Below are 18,388 nucleotides of genomic sequence, written 5' to 3' on the forward strand. Positions count from 1 at the left end.
TTACTTTTTGCCGCATTATTAAATAAAATAAAGATAAATAATAGAACAGAACCAAGTTTAAAAGCCTATAGTTTAAAAAAACACACACACATGAAAACAAACTTTAATGTTAAAGGCCAAAAGATTTAAGCCAACTTTATATATATATAGACTTAGTTATGCTATATGCATAAAATGCTCGAACATTGCAAAAGGAAATATTAAATTAGATCTCTAATGAAGCTAAGATCATTACTTTCTACCATTTTCTGTAACATTGAAAACGAGTAAAATATAAGTGGGAGGTAAAAATCAAACCTATCATGACCTGATTTACGAATCTGGACTATCTAGTCAATACTATTACTTTAAAATCTGTTGCTCCATCAATCTGTACTCTAATTATCAAATAACCAGTAGGAGTTATTTTAGTGAAAATATTGGTCTGCAAATATAAAATGAGCTATTTAATTCTATTAAGAGTAACTTATCTGCTGCGAGTTATATTTGCGAGTTACAACTCGCAGATAGAACTGATATTTGGACATCAAATAATTCAAATGTTGCCTTCATAAACATGACAGCTCACTGGCTCAATAATGAATTTTTCCAACTGAGAGCAGTACTCTGAGTTATGCATTTTCCAGAAAGTAACACAGGAAAAAACAGAAGTGAATATTTACATAAAGGTTTACTAAGTTTTGAAATTCCACACACAAAAATTCACATTGTTTTACATGATAATACTACCAATACGGTAGCTAGTGTTAGAGACAGTAGTTTTAATTCAATGCCATGTTTTATACATACAATACAGTTATGTATTACATGACTCAGTTTTGCGTCAAAAATCTGTGAAATATATTTTAGCTTGCTGCAGACATCTGGCAACTCATTTTCACCATTCACCAACAGCAGCAACAAAATTAGAAGCAATTCAGGAACAACTTGGTAAAAAAAAGCATACCTTAGTTCAAGATGTTACTACAAGTTAGAATAGTTCCTGTGATATAATTGAAAGAACGCTTGATCAAAGAGTTCTTTTGGCAATCTTTACAGCAGATCATGCTACCCAATCAACATTAACTTCATTCCAATTGATTTATTTGATAAATTTTTTCATATATTAGAGTTTTTAAAACTTTAACTGTTGACCTTAGCAAACGTGAAGCATATTTGTCAGATGTTATTCCTTTGATTATGGCTCTGTATAATTACTTTAGTTTATTGGCTCTGTATAATTTCTTTAGTTGAACAATTAAATGAGTCGGTAGACAAAAGACTGGGTACATTTTTACATAATAAGTATTTATGTCTTTCAACTTTTTTTTACCCTAGATAATTTACCATATCAAAAGGAAGATAAGAATAAAATAAAAAATTGGATAAGTGAGTAAATACAAGCAATGCAACAACATAATTTAGAAGTTGAATCCTCTGATTCTAATTGTGAAGAACCCACAGTAAGTAACACAATTGAAGTAATTATAAAACCAGCTTATCTAAAATTTAAAAAATATTTCCTGCTAGTCTCCAAACTAACTAATACACATGATTCCAATTTTGTAATTACTGAAAATAGCAAAAAATTGAAAAGATCAAACTCCAATATTCAACATCATAAACAAGGAAATTTAAGAGTACTTAGAACTCCCTCTTGCAATGGAAAGTCCACTTCTATGGTAGAAAAGTGATGGAAACTCTTTAAAAAAATTTTAAAAAAATAGCCCAAAAGTTTTTTTCAGCACCACCTTGTTCTGTAGAAAGTGAAAGGCTTTTTAGTACATGTGGCAACATTTATAAACCTAATAGAAACAGACTTTCACCAGAAAGTGGTGAAAAATCAATGCTATACATTATAACTTGAGAGCAACAAGTGGTAATTGAATTTCACTTATGTTTTGATATCTTATTTCTTTACATAACTGATTATACAAAAGACTAGAGCTAATAATTTGTTACTTCTATTACATAGTATGATAATACAATAATAAAACCATAATAAATAGGAGTATTATTATGGAACTCCATAATACTCATAGAGTTCCATATCAAGATATTATATATCATAAACATAAATGGAGAAACAGTCGAGATATTTATTTGTTTTGCCACAGCAACAATCTTTTGCCACAGCAGACATATCTTTAAACAGACTCATGTTCAATAAAACAACTTTTTTATTTGAATTTCTATTTGACATTTTAACTCATTTTATTATTAAATTTTATACTAAAATTCAAATTATTTTACGTAACTACCAGATTTGATACAAATGAGTTAAATTGAAAATCTAACCTAAGAAAACATATGATGTTTTCCAAAATTTGGATTTTTTGCATGTTTGAACGAACATTTGCCAGGGTTTGGCTGAACCAAATGTTAGGCAAAATAGTAGAACGTTTAGTTTTGCAGAACATTTGACGCATCCCTACTACTTTTATATAACTCAAATAACTTATTTATTCTCTTTACAAACAAGAATAAAATTTTAAATTAAAATAAAATTATAAAATAAAATATTTCTACTTACTATTTAATAACCTAAAACATTTCTTTACTTCTTTTTACATTTTTACTTTTAAATTATAAGGTACTTAACGTGGTACATTACCTAGCATCAGCCTGAGAATCTTTAAGCACTTCATCTAGCTAATAAACAAAAAAATGTATATATATATATATATATATATATATATATATATATATATATATATATATATATATATATATATATATATATATATATATATATATATATATATATATATATATATATATATATATATATATATATATATATATATATATATATATATATGTATATATATTAGACCAGTTCAAAAAAAATATTTTTTTATAACTAAGTGGCTAGATGTTTAAATGTTGTTAATTGATGAAAAAAAGTAAATCATAAGTTCCTTAAAAGTAGGTCAACCTGGTACTCAAAAGAAGAAAAATAATATATAAATTTCAAAAATAACAATTGTTTTATAAAAAATAAATTAAAATTTTTTTATTAAAAACTTGTAAAAATGTACTTTTTTTATTTCTAGATAAAAAAACCATAGTTTTTGTGCAATTAAATCTAAAATAATAATTGTAGGGTCATGGCACCACCTACCACGACTTTAAGAAAACTTTTAACTTCAAAACTTCTAAATTCCAAAACCATAACAGATTTTTATTTAAGGTTTTCGAATTAATATTTTATACTCAATTATTAACTAAATTAGAGAAAAGTTATTTTTTTAATGTTATTTTTAATTTTTTGTAAGATCTAGTATGTTTCTTCACCTACCGTTATAAAGCACCACCTACCGTAATCGATTCTCCACCTACTGTTTATGAAAAAAATCGTATATATTAAATTTTAGTTTTATTTATTTAAATCAAAAAATAAATACATAAATTTAATATGATTACAAAACAAAAAAGACATTGGTTCTAAAATTTTCTACCAAAGCTTTTTTCTGAATTTAAACCTTTTTCTTTTTAAATTTTTTTGTAATGTTTTTTTTTTTGTCTTTTATTTTATTTTGTAACAGCTTATTTTCTTTTAGATTTTTCTTGTTTCTCTTTTTCTTTCAATTCTTTTTTTTCAGCAGCTTTATTTTTATGTTCAATTTTTTTGATATCTTCTTCCTTTGCATTTTCTCTAGTTATTTGAATCTCTAACCATTTGGTTGAAGTTACAACGCTCGGTGATCGTTCAACTTGTTTCAGCCTTTTTTTCATGATTGGTTGTTTTGGCCATAAAAGAAAGTTGGGTAATGGGTTTACATCTTTTATTATTTGTTTATTTGAATCTGGTGGATCTGCTGCTGCTTTACTTTCACCGGATTCATCAATTATTACGCTTTTTCCAAATTCGCTAGCATTACTAGATACGATTTCATTTGGCGAACTGTTAATATCTAAATACGATTCTTTACCGATTTCATTGTTCAATACATTATTGTTGGCTTCTACTAAATTTATAGTTTGTTTGGAGCTATCGTTAAATTTAAGTTTTTTCCAAAAATTAAATAATTCTCTGAAGTCATTTTTACCTCCCCATTCTTTATTTCCGTTTTTTCAAAATGTAGCAATACTTCAGGTGCAACGTTGTTTTCAAATATGTTTCCCACGTTGTTATGGCTTGAAAGATTCGTTTCATTATTATCAATTAAGGAATTCAATTTAATACGCTGAATTACTTTTTTATAATCAACATTGTTTGCATTAAATGGGAATATTTCTGTCGACCTAAATCCGTTAATAATATTTTTTTCATATTTGGATCCATAACAAAATTATTCAACAACATAGGTACATTTTCTCTGCGAATTTCATTAAAATCGTTATCCAATTCAAATTGCCGACAAATGTTCTGCCATTTTTTTTCATTGGTCCGAAAACTGACACATCTAATGGTTGTAAGATGTGCGTAGCATTAGAAAACAACGAAATCAAATGAATTCTTTCAGAAGAGCAAAACATGCTGAGCTTTTTAGACAGATGCGAGCGATGTCCATCCATGAACATATATATAGGTAATTGTGTATTAATAGATTTCAAATGTGGTACTAACACATTTGTGAAGTACTCATAAAAGCATTTGGCGGTCATCCAGTCGCTGTCACTTTTAATGAGTCCCCAACCTGGTGATGCGGCAGCAGCAATAGTTTTTGGCATTCAAGCATACTTGTACAATGTTAATGATGGTGCAAATTCACCATTTGCATTTACGCAAAATAGAGTTGTAAGGTTTTCCTTATCGCTGTTGTTGCATTCTTCATAAACATTTCTTCTTCTAATGCCAATTACTTTTCCAGTTTTTGGAGCTAACTCAAAACCAGTTTCGTCTAAATTAAAAACACGATATAGATCATTAAGGTATTGCGCATCATCACCTAATAATTCATACACCTCATTAAACTATTTTCTTATCGATGCTTCATTTATAAGATCTCTAGCTCGACTAATATGCTCTGCTCGTTTTTGCAATAATTCCTTATGATGACGCATAAATTTATAAAACCATTTTTTTGGTTTCACTTGGGATATCATCTTTAAATAGTGTTTTTATACCTCGCCCTATAACTATTTTTTGTACCGCCTTAATTAATAACTTTTTTGTTATCGCAAAACCCATGTTAGCCCACTGCATTAACCAAGCAAACAATTCATTCTCTATTTCTTCTCCAAGATATGATTTAAAGCCAGAGTTTTGCCGTTTGGGTTGGCTTTTACCAAATAATTTGTCGCGTAAGATACTTTCAGGAACATTAAACTTTTTGCTGACACATAAAATTTTTTCACCTTTATTTAAAGCTCTAAGTGCTGCATGCAGTTGTTCTTCTGTATACAATATCTTTTTTCGAATAATTTTTTTCTTTTTTGAACCTTGCATTTTTCTAATCGAATTCATTTCACATAAAAAATAAAGTATAAAAACATATCAAATAAATACTCCCTAGGTAGGTAGTTCAACAAAAAAATCAAACTCATTTTTTTTTTTAATGACATATATCATTGAAAACAGCAGAATGAACGATTTCCAAAACTGCAATCCTTTTTTCTCTAACTAAATTTGCTAAAAAGTTATCAATTTTTAAAAGTGAAAAATTTTGTGCTATAAATTCTTTCAACAATGAGTTTTTGAGTTTTTAAACTTTAAACGTTAAAGTTAGAATGTACAATAAAAACAAAATAAAAAACATTCACCATTCCAATAATAGCTTTAAAAAAGTTATAAGGGATAGAAAATTCATAATTGGAAACTTCATTTTTTTTAATAGGTAAAAAAAGAGTTACATGAAGACTTTATATAATATATTATAATAAAAACCTCACCTAACTTTATTAAAATAAAAAAAACAATGTACATGAAAATATTGTTTGTACAGATGAAAAAAAACTTATTTTAAAGAAATGGATTGCAATTACTAATGTAGAAAACCATAAAAAATTTAAGATATTGTATCTATTGGAAGCTAATGTCTCCCAAAGCAATGTCAGCAAGAAATTCACTTATTAAAAATATTTTTCTTTCATTGTTCAAATATTCAACATTGATAAAGTTGTTGTTCTTTTTTGATGAAAAGGAATGAATACTTCCCATAAAAATAACATCTTTCCCCTCTACATCCCAAATATGATTTATGCTTCTTTGTAGCAAACCAGGATCTCTGTTCAATATCTGCCTGATAATGTCTCTTGTTTCATCAGAAAAACTGGCAAATGTTTTTGGTTCTATATTTTTGTCTAAATCTAATTTTATTGCTCTTTCTATTTTTCTCCTCTCCGTTTTGTCCCGTTTTTGAGCAGTTTCTACTTGACGTAACTTGGCAGCAGCATCAATTTCAGACTTCCTCACAAGCAACAGCTTTCTGTTTGCTACTGCTTGTTTAATGGCAAAAGTAATGATATCTTTTTGTTTAGACAGATTCAACTGCATCAACCAATTAAAGGTCTTATTGATTTTGCATTTTACTTTACCATCTAGAAATCCAGTGGTAGCATTATGAGCTCTCTTACTCAGTGCATCATACCCAGAGCTTTTTTGCTGTGCATATTATGCACTGGTGCTTCTAGTGTACTGTTAATTACATCTCTACTGGGGTTGGATAGTGCACCAGAGAGATATGGTGCTAGTTGCCTCTTTAAAACTATAATAAATCCTTCGGCAAGAGACTTGGCAATTTCTTTAAAATAATTATCAGACTCTGCAGTTCTAAGTAAAACAAGTACAGTATCTGTTTGTACCAGTTCACAACTAAAACAATCCACAGGCAATGAAAGCAGGAGTAATGTGTCATTCTTTATTTCTGTAAGCCAACAAAGACATGATTTAAATAATGGAACCTGTTAAATAAAAACAAGTTAACTTATTAGATTTTTTTTTATTCAGTACATACATTTAAAATTTTTGCATCAAGTAAAATTAATTGAAATATGTTTTTTTACTGTGGATATCAACCAAAATTAAATCTGTATTATCAACCTGTGTTAAATGTAAATTATGTTACATGTACCATTTCTAAATTCTGTTCTCTTTGTTTTCATAAAATTGTGTCATCCATGTGTCAAACATTTGCCATACAGTCCTGTGAAAAAAAGATAAAAATGAATTTGTTAAAAAAAAGATATCTTGTTGACAATGCTTATATAATAATTAAGAATGATTAAACTTATATAATGGATAGTTATTAGATAAAAAGACATGCAAACCTACCTAAAACTCTCAATTGAGTCATAATTTTTGGATTGTTAAAATCACCCAGGAGAGCAAGTCTCAATGCAGCTGCATTATATTTTTGAGATATGTGATGAGACTGTCTTTCAGCTGGTAAACAGTGCCTGCCATATGGAATAGAATATGCAGCCGATTCCCTACATACCGAACAATAACTCCAGGTTTCAGACCATTGCTGATTAAGTATGTCTTAAAACCAGCTGGGTCACCAGATTTCATTTTGTATCTAAATTTCAAAAAGAATACCTTTTATTTATATATATATCCGTAATTATCATATAATCATGTTTATTACTAATTCCTAAAATTAAAAATATATGGATATAAAAAAAGTTACTTTAATTTAGACACAGCATTAAGCATATTCGCAGCATGACACTCATTCCCATACACCTGGCTTGTAACATTGTAGCTTGTGTCAAGTTTGCGTAGAATTTTCCGAGCTTCGGTTGCCAGACCATCTAAAGGATGAACATTGCAGTTGAGTTCAGTTAGTGGCTTGCAAAACATGTCACTGAGTTGTTGATTAATACAGTGATTTACTTTTGCTCTGTCTGTAAGAGTAGACTCAAAGGTGTTGCGAAATTTGTTAAGTATAATATGCTGTTGTATACCTGTAAATTTTGAATAAGTTGATGCAATGTCCTGAAAAGAATTTACTAGCTGCACCATATAGTCCCCTGATTTGCCACCTGCTAATTCAGCAATTTGTATTGTTAGCTGTTGTCCAGAAGTAGCTATGTGACATTTGTTGACATGAACCCCAGCTTTAGTTGTCGCATCCCAAGAGAGTGTTGCTACAGCAGATGTAGAGTAATAGAGGTGTTCTGCCACTTGTATATCTAAGATAACACCTAATTCATATGCCATCTGTGCAGTCTGTGTTGGTTGGGCAACATACAAAACACGTGAACCAGTCAGCTCTTTGACAACAAAACGAATAACTTGCCCAGTATTTTTTATCGGTACTTGGTTTAGAAGGCACATATAGATGCACTTACGGATATGTGTTGTATATCTGACTTGCTTTTTATGTTGTCTTTTGTTATATGACTTTGTAGTAAAAATGTGTGTTGGTGAGTTGTTCTGTGGGCGGTCCAATTGACTTTTGAGATCATCCAATGCCAAGCCCCGATTGACAATGTCTTTAAGTTCTTCTTTTTTTTCTTTCAGCTTTTGTGTTAGCTTGCTATGCGTTTATCAGCTCTTTTACTTTTTCTCTTTGCATTCAAAATAGTCCTCTTAAAATTTTTTAATGTCAACTTTTCAAAACGTGAATTTAATAAAGAATTTTCTAGCTTCAACTTTCTTTTCTCTTGTCTGAGTTTGTCGATAAATATTTTTTTCCTTTTCAGGTCTTGGGTTAAACGTTTTATGCGTACATTATCTGAACTTAGCAAACTTTTTGCCTTCAAGTATTTGGTCTGTTTTCCCATTGTTTCTTTTTGCAGTACTAGGGATTTTCTTAAATTAGGACATTTCGAACAGTCTGTTTTCAATTTCTTTGCATTCTCTATGTTAACTGTCACCACATTTCCAGTTTGCAATAATTCCTCTATTTCCATTGGCATAACTATTTGGGCTTTCATTTTGGGGACTTTAAATGGTGATTCCAATAGGTCTGATAATTTGCACCATAGTTCATTGAGCCTCTTTTTGAAATATTTAATTTCTAAAAAAATTCTCTTTAAGGCTTGTAACAGCTCCAATATTACATTCATACCCATGTGAAGACAGTATTTCATGCAGTCTCACACTAGCTTTTGTTATCTTTTTTTTCTCTAACAAGTAGATGTAGATTGCAAAACCATTTCTGAAAACTTTGCTGGCATTACTATCCACTTTAAAGGAGTCAACATAAGCATTGAAATCAGAAGCAGTTTTTTTTGTAGTGACTGACATGATTGCAAAGTTAAAAGTAATTGAAAATATGTTGACTGGCATATGATTATAATTTATGATATGGACAAGTGTCAGGTGACTTACAATTTATTATGAAATGGGCAGTATATTACATATTTATTTAGTTTAATAGTTGATGAGGATACATATTTATTCAATTTTAATACTAGATGGGGAAAGATTAGAAACCAAGTGATTTTAAACAATAAATTTTATTGTTTAAAATCACTTGGTTTGACGAAACATTGTTTTTATTATAAAAACAATGTTTTATCACGCCCCCAGTTTTGGCAAAAAATAAATAAAACTTTTCAGAATATAGTAGCTTCACAGAGGTGTACTCTAAAATTGGCCGGCAATGAAATATTTTATAATATTATACATTTTCAGAAAGGTAATATAATAAGCTAGAAGTAGGTATAATAATATTTGAGTTTACTAATCTACAAAAAAAATTCTCTAAAGATTAAACTCACCTTATTTCATTGAAGAGATGTAACTTTAGAAAGGATTGTGTTAAAATTAAAACGAAAAGATCACTGTAATCAGCAGGAATCCTACTTTAAAAATGGTGTCATTTTTATTGGCAGTTTCTTTTGTAAATAACTAGAAAAAAGCATCTACCGACAGGTACTAAAATATTCTGCCTCAGTTTGTAGAACTAAAATCAAAGCAATTTTTGTGACCTTGTTTTCCGCCGCAAACGGACGTTTGTTGAACTACCTACCCTAAGGTTAAATCACCTTTAATTGGTAATTGAGTTTAACTAAAATGGTTTTTTAGAGAGAAAACTTCACAAAATAAAACACGTCCAAAAAAATATTTTTATAAACGGTAAGTGCTAACTGTTACAATTATCATAATCACCTACCGCATAAAAGATTAAACAATGTTATACAAAAAATACTAATATTTTTTGATAAAATTTAAAATATTTAATGTTTTTACAACTATTTTAAACTTTTATCAAAAAAATTATATAAGTTTTAAGCCGTAAAAAAACTAGACAAACTTGTTTTTACTGTTAAAGATTTTCTTAAGAAAGCAATAAAAAATCCTTTGCGGGTAAAAAAACATCTCAAATCTTTAAAATGTAGATCTTTTTAAAAATTATTTATTAGTGAAATAAGTTAGTTTTGTATAAAACAATACTAAAAAGATAAATAAACAAAAAAAACATGAGAAATTTATTGCTTTTTTCAAAAACCACGGTAGGTGCTTCTTCACCCTAGGGGTGCCATGACCCTAGTATAAAATCATCATTTTTTTGAAATTTTAATATAATTTTGCTACTTTTAAGACCCAACATGACACACTTTTAAAAAAACTTCTTTTTTCAAAATAATAGGGACCTGTTAAAAAGTAAATTTAATTGAGCTGTCCCAAAAACACATTATTTAAGTTTGCAATTTTGAACTAATTTTCCTGACCACAAACCACATCAAATCAAAGGGTAGCCCAAATAAAGTTCAAAAATTATTTTTTTTATATACAATTTTGAAACGGTCTAATATATATATTACAGGACTGTAAATACATATGATTTAAAACTATTTCACACAAAAAGTAATAAACATTATAAAAAACTATTTTAAATAAAAAACCATTGCAAAAAAAAAACTATTTAAATAAGGTTTTAAATCATAAACAATTGTTTGCAAATAAAAAAAATAAATCTAAACAACTTTTAAATCAGAGCATAAGGCAAAAACCTTATAAAAGTTGTTTTATTGTTAGGTTTCAAAAGATTTCATTATAATCAAAGCACCATAAATGCCAACAAGAATTATAAAATGTTACACAACAAAATCATCACAAAACTTCTCTTAAAGTTTTATCAAATAAAATTTTTTACTATTAGAATAAATTTTTCATATTACACATAAATTAAGTTCATTTATTATAATACTACAATGCATACATACATACATCAACCCTCGAAATTAGAATCGGCATTTGGCAATGCCGACCTAACTGCTGACCTTTAAGTGTTTAAGGTCGACAAAAAATTGCCGCCCTTGTTTTTATTTTTTATGGTAAGACCTTTGTATCAAATTTCTTTTGCCGACCATTATGCCGACCTTTAAAATATTGAGATTAAAATATTGGCAAATTACTGCCGACCTCATTTTTCCTAATTCCGAGGGTTGATACATACATACATACATACATACATACATACATACATACATACATACATACATACATACATACATACATACATACATACATACATACATACATGCATATATACATGCATACATACGAGTTGTTATAATTATTTGCATTTATATAAACAACTAGAACAAGTGCATTTTGAGCACAAAAAATAAAAAAATATTTAAAGTATGTTTAAAAAAAACTTTTTTATAAAAAAATAGTCAATATAAATCGAGTTAAAATTCTTAAATCAATAACCACAATAGAATTTTCATTACAATAATGCAAAAAATGTATTGACTTGAAACCCACATTTTATTTTTTATTTACTTAAAACCCGCATTTTATTTTTATTAGATTATGGTTTATGCCATCATATGATCAAAAGTCATATAAAAATCTAGTATTGATTTCTATTACCTCTTCTTTAGTCTCCATTGCTTTGCAAGTAATTTCTTGATCATGGAGCTGCACATCATGTAACTCACTGTAGTAAACAATTTATTTTAAGTTAAAAATACAATAACAACTATACTATGCAAAATCACATTTATGTGAAAAAATTACAATAAATGTAATGTAAAGCAAACTATTTGGTTAATAAGTACTTTGTCAGATGCTTTATGGTTGACTTGAAATTAATTAGCTCCTCAGTAAGTCTTTTATCCAGAGCTCTTATCGCAAGTATCTCATCATGTAAACTAAAAAAAGGGATTAAAAAACATTTTTTTATAAAATATAATAAAATTAGAAATGCTAACAACAATTATGCGTATTTCCTCAATTTTAGTTTGTGAATGATTTTGAGTATATAATTTATTATATAACACTATGTAACACAATTAGCTGAATATATAATGAATTGTAGTTTTCAGTTGAACTTTTCCATAGGCTTTAATATATAAAGTAAAATTATAATGGATAAACTAATAAATTAAGCAAAAAACTTTTGATTTTATGACCACAGCTCAGTAAGTGATGTATTTATTATGGCAAGGTTTGGAAATAAGTTTGTGAAACAAATTTATTTCCAAATAAGATTAAATAAGATTTAATTCAAAAGTGTACTGCAAACTGATTTCTTAAAGAGCCATTTTAATTTAGTCCCCATTATATTTTTGTAATACTTTTGCATTAGTAGTCTGGCAGGCTCTTAGCCTTGGATAGGTATAACTACAAAAATTTTTTAGCTTTGTCTTAAAAAGCTACAAAAAAAAAACTGCAACAAAACTAATTCAACCCCAAATTTATTAATTTGCTGTCTGACTAAAATACCAGCCAATACTCATATAACAAAACACTTTACCAAAATGTAATCATTTATTAACTTTCTTACAAAATATTCTTTGTGTGCAAACTTTATTTTTTTACCTGTCTTTAATGAAAAAGTTGGAAGTGAAAAAATAATATTTGCATAACAAGTTATAAAGACTGTATTTATCTCTTATTTAGCTGGATCATTGAATTTCAGGTAATTTAGTAAGTTATAAATTTATATATATGCTTCACAATAACTCTTTATTTTCATATCAATACAATTTATATTTATATCAATGGATTTAGATTAGACTGGTTGGTTACACCCTGATATATCTGACGACAAGGAGGGTAACATTAACACAAAAAATCTTTTTTTAATGCTTTTAAGCAAAGAACCAGCATTTTTTTTAATACTTTTTCTTTTTTTTAAACTAACAAACACTAAATAAAAAATAAAAAACATTAAATAGAGAACTATCAAACATCAAATATTAAGCAATTATTGATAAATAAAGTTATTACTTCTTTATGTGTATGGGAACTTTATATAGCAAGCTAGCATAGTGCTTTCTAAGTTCAGCAAGAATCTTTCCTCTTTCTAAACAATCTACACTGACTTGTCTAATTATCTCATTAAAGACAATATTGTAAATTTTCTGCTCATCCTGAACAAGTTTTAACAAACTTTCAATCTAAATTAAAATAAATAAATATAAAATATATTATTTATTACTTAATTATTTGATAATAATTTGATTACAAACACTACTATACTAAAAATTATTATAATAAAGTTTCATAAATATGTGAAGCCTACAAGTACTAATTTGGTTAGACTTACTAAAATGTTACCTAGTTCATTATATGCATAAATGTTTTCATATTTTTTAAAATTTTAGTTCACACTTTCTATTAGCTCAATACAATTATTTTTATTCTCTTATATTTGTTCTGAACACCCTTTTAACATATATGTTCTGAACACTCTTTTAACATATTTGTTCTGAACACCCTTTTAACACATTTGTTCTGAACAACCTTTTAACATATTTATTGATTGTGTAATTTCAGAGATTCTTTGCTTCCCTGAGTCTAAAGCTTTAAAACATATACATTCTCTTAAACAGTTATTCATTTTTATTATTATTAAAATGTTAAGTCTATTTTACAAGTCAAATACAAATTTGATTTAATTTATTCGGTCATTAGAAATGAATAATTCAAAAAAATTACAAAATATTTATAATAATTAGTATAAAGTTTCAATCATATTCTAAATGTTTTCAAAGCACAACTGGTAAACCTTCCATCATCACAATAATTTAATGACCACCATAATAAATCATTAATGTATCCATAAAAGCATACAGTAAACCTAATATACAGTAAATACATTATAAAATTGGTACCTAGGCTGTTCTAAAATTAGTTGTAAAAGAGATGAATAATCATAATAATAAAATATATCAAAATTATATTTAATACAAAAGCTGTGTTTTTTGCCAGATTTTATTTTATAACTGTTGAATGCAAGTGTCATGCTAGGTATCAACTTAAGGAATGACCATGCTATGGTATTGTATAGTTAGATAACATAAAACTTTTTTTTGTGTTAATTTTACATGATTTATTGTTTAATACCTCAAACTTCAAACTTTAAACAAAAAAAATCTATTTGAAATCATTTTTAAATACAGGTATTTTGGTACTGAATAATTTCAATACTGGTAATACCGGTATTGAGTTTTTTTCTCTTAAACATGTGTTCTACATTAAAGCAAGTGACTTTAATGTAGAACACATTTTCTGTAAAAATTTCTAAAAAGTTACAGGATTGTACTAATGTTAAATCATTAGAGTTACAGCAAACGTTTAAACCCAGTTCATGTTTGGTCACGTACAAAAGTCATGCACAGAAGTTGAAAATTTGTTGACTTCATGTAGTTATTTTTATGAAAATAAATTGTTTGCGAGTATTTCAAGTGAAGTATTATATCTCTACAACTTGTATTTAATATATTTTTGATGAGAAGTATTATATCTCTACAACTCGTATTTAATATATTTTTGATGAGAAGTATTATATCTCTACAACTTGTATTTAATATATTTTTGATGAGAAGTATTATATCTCTACAACTTGTATTTAATATATTTTTGATGAGAAGTATTATATCTCTACAACTTGTATTTAATATATTTTTGATGAGAAGTATTATATCTCTACAACTTGTATTTAATATATTTTTGATGAAAAGTATTATATCTCTACAACTTGTATTTAATATATTTTTGATGAGAAATAGCAGTCATCAAATATTTCTGGCTAGAGTAAAGCGTTTAGAAAAATGTTGTGTATTTTTTAAACTATTGTATCATTAACACACACACAACAAAATTATAAAAATATATATATTTAAATATTCAGATAATCTAAAATATAAAAAAAATACTATAGTTTGAGTTGTTCTTTAAGAAAATCATAATAGTATGCATATCATGGTTAGCCAAAGAGACCATCAGGTTTTATGTCGTGTCACTCATACAAAAATTTTTATTTAAAAGCATTAATAGGGTAAAAATATATGAAATCATCCAGACCATGACACCCTTACGTCTCAGAATTTGTTTATTTTTACACCACTTGCAGTCCATATCAAAAAAATAATACCAATGGGTTTCAGAGATATCGTCACTTGAAATAATGCTGACTCAGCATTTTAGTGATTTTCTGAAGTGACTATTCCTAGGGGAAATTTCCTAAAATTTGGTACTCTAATAGATTTTAACTTGAGAAACCCAAAAATAGCACTCTTAAGACTCGATTATCTCAAGAAATGTCTCATTTATCCAATTTTGTTCAAAATTATTGACTTGTAAATTAGTGATTTTTGGAGGTAAAATGAAGACTGTGGCCCAAAATCCCGAGTAAAAAGTTTAATTGTATATCATTATTTCATCTTAGGTCTACTGAAAAAAATTAGATTCATCAATTGTCTCTCTAATACGTGATCAAAATTTGCATTTAAAAATGGTGTCTTTTTAGAAAAATTTAAATTTTGTAACAAAAGCAATTAAAATATTTTTTAAAACATTTATTTGAATAAAACATCAAATAGTGTCATTTATTGACTAGTTTAGGACATTTATAGTCATGGGCCAAGGGAGATCCCCTCCCCTCCCACGGGAGGCCCCTACGCCCCTCTCCCAATCTCCCTAGATTTTTTTTTTTTTTTTTTTTTTTTTTTTTTCATAAAATTAATAAATAATGCAAAAACATACAATTTAATTTTAATTTTGAAAAAAAAATTTTTTCATTATTTCAAATTGGTGACTTAAAACCTCCTTTTATATAAAAAACAAACATAAGTTTTGTTTTGTTCTTTTTAAAGGTATTTACTTGTTTGTATTTTCTTAAAGAATTACTTTTAATTTTATAGTTTTTATATTATTTTGTTAGGTAATAAATAATAAAAATAATTAATATGGAGAAATGTGACATTGGAAAAAGTCTTAACACTCATTGCCACAAAACTGGATTTTCAAGAAAACAAGGTTTTGTTCAATTTAAAGATCTTCCTTGTGAAAAACAAGAAGAAATAATATGGCGAGCAAATTTAAAGGAAAAATATAGTTCAATAAGAATTATATGTTGTTATCATGAGCAATTCTATGGAAAATATTTTGAGAGAAAAATTACAAAGTGTTGCAATCCTTTTGGAACACACAAGGAAAGTAAAAAAATTGCTATAAAAGGTAATCTTACTTTATTTACAACAGAATTGATATGGAAATTAAAAGAAAACAATTTATTTTTTTATAAAATGTTTGATAATTTCAGTTATTTTAACCACGTAAAACTAAATTTGTTTTTTAGGTAATATAAAGATTTCCATAGACATGGCAAACTATTTGCAAAAAAATAATGTTTATGTAACCCCAGGTTGGAAATTCTGCAGTAAATGTTACAAAAAAGCAATAGAAACTGATGAAGATTTAAATTCACAGGAGGAATGGGAATCCAAAAGTGAGAAAAAAATTAAGTTAGATACCACTATAGAGTTGCTTGGAATTTCACCAGTCAAACTAAAAAGTCTTTCAAAACACAGCAAATTGCCTGTAGCAAAACAAAAGTTTGAGAACACTATTGACAGAGTTGCAAAAATGGTCTCATTAGCATATAATATTAAAGAAACTTTTTTAACAACAGAAATAAAAAGCCCCATTTTAAACAACAACATTAACAATGACCATGATCTAGAAATTTTAATGTATGAAATAAAAAATAAAATTTCAGAGACTGACTCGTATTGCCATAAGGTGCAAATGTTAACACTCGCACCAAAATCATGGACACGTAAAAAGATATCAAGCTACTTTGAAGTGTCTGAGTATCTTGTTCGAACAGCAAGAAAAGTTAAAAATGAGAATGGAATTCTATCATTACCCGGAAAAAAAACTGGAAACCCACTTTCACCAGAAACAGTTAATTTAGTGATTAACTTTTATCAAAGTGATGAATTTTCAAGAATGATACCAGGAAAAAAAGATTATGTAAGTATTAAGAAAAACCAACATGTTCAAAAAAGATTATTGCTACTCAATCTTAATGAATTACATGTTGCATTTAAAAAAGACTACCCTAACGTCAAAGTCAGTTTGTCAAAATTTTGTACTCTTAAACCTAAATGGTGTATTACAACTAATGCGTCAGGTACCCACAATGTATGTGTTTGCATACATCACCAAAATACAAAATTTCTCATTGATGCCATTAGGTGGAATAAAAGTTATAAAGATTTCATGGCATTGATTGTTTGCTCTCTTGAAAATGCAGAATGTATGTTGCATCGATGTAACCAATGCCCTGGTATTGAAGTGTTAAAAAGTTTTTTAGTGCAGGAGTTTATGGACCATGAGCATGAAGAAGATGTAGTATTTAAGTAATGGCAGAGTACCGATCGTACAACACTACTTTCACAGTCATTGCCACTAGATGAATTTAATGATTTATTATGTGACAGCATTGACAACCTTACCACTCATTCATATATTGCAAAAACACAAAGTAGATACTTAAAAAACTGTAGAGAAAATCTTAACCAAAACGAATGCTTAATTTTAGGAGATTTTGCTGAAAACTATCAATATGTTGTTCAGGATGAGGTTCAACATTATCACTGGAGCAAAATATCTTTGGTTTTAAAATCTATGACTCAAAATCGTAAAAAGATCTTTGAAATAAGAGGTAAGTATTTATCGATTTGAAGTAACCAAATAAACTGTTTCTCAAACTTAAACTGAAAAAATATGTTTTTAAAATGTATTTTAACAATCAACTATTATTTATTCATTTTATGTAAAAAAAAAAAATAAAAAAAAATCTAGGGAGATGGGGGGCGGCGTGGGGGGCTCCCGTGGGAGGGGAGAGCGTCTTCCTTGGCCCATGACTATAAATATCCTAAACTAGTCAATAAATAACACTATTTGATGTTTTATTCAAATAAATGTTTTAAAAATATTTTAATTGCTTTTGTTACAAAATTTAAATTTTTCTAAAAAGACACCATTTTTAAAAGCAAATTTTGATCATGTATTAGAGAGACAATTGATGAATCTAATTTTTTTCAGTAGACCTAAGATGAAATAATGATATACAATTAAACTTTTTACTCGGGATTTTGGGCCACAGTCTTTATTTTACCTCCAAAAATCACTAATTTACAAGTCAATAATTTTGAACAAAATTGGACAAATGAGGCATTTCTTGAGATAATCGAGTCTTGAGGGTGCTTTTTTTGGATTCCTCAAGTTAAAATCTATTAGAGTACCAAATTTTAGGAAACT

General features: G+C 27.7%; 1 protein-coding gene across 4 annotated transcripts in view; it reads right to left on the bottom strand.

The window, feature by feature from the left end:
- LOC101236342 (axonemal dynein light chain domain-containing protein 1) overlaps positions 1-18,388 on the bottom strand; it is a 75,478-nt gene that overhangs the window by 33,561 nt on the left and 23,529 nt on the right. For all 4 annotated transcript variants that reach the window (XR_010636792.1, XR_010636793.1, XM_065791468.1 and 1 more), the window contains exons 8-11: positions 13,064-13,233; positions 11,890-11,982; positions 11,702-11,768; positions 2,594-2,631 (exon numbers count right to left, since the gene is read on the bottom strand). Coding sequence is in view for 2 of the 4 variants with exons in the window: in XM_065791468.1 (XP_065647540.1) it covers positions 2,594-2,631; positions 11,702-11,768; positions 11,890-11,982; positions 13,064-13,233 (368 nt within the window). In the remaining 2 variants the exon portion in view is untranslated. The remainder of the gene's footprint in view (positions 1-2,593; positions 2,632-11,701; positions 11,769-11,889; positions 11,983-13,063; positions 13,234-18,388) is intronic.

The sequence above is a fragment of the Hydra vulgaris genome, chromosome 02 (genome assembly GCF_038396675.1).
Source record: "Hydra vulgaris chromosome 02, alternate assembly HydraT2T_AEP".
In the NCBI taxonomy this organism is placed as follows: Eukaryota; Metazoa; Cnidaria; class Hydrozoa; order Anthoathecata; family Hydridae; genus Hydra; species Hydra vulgaris.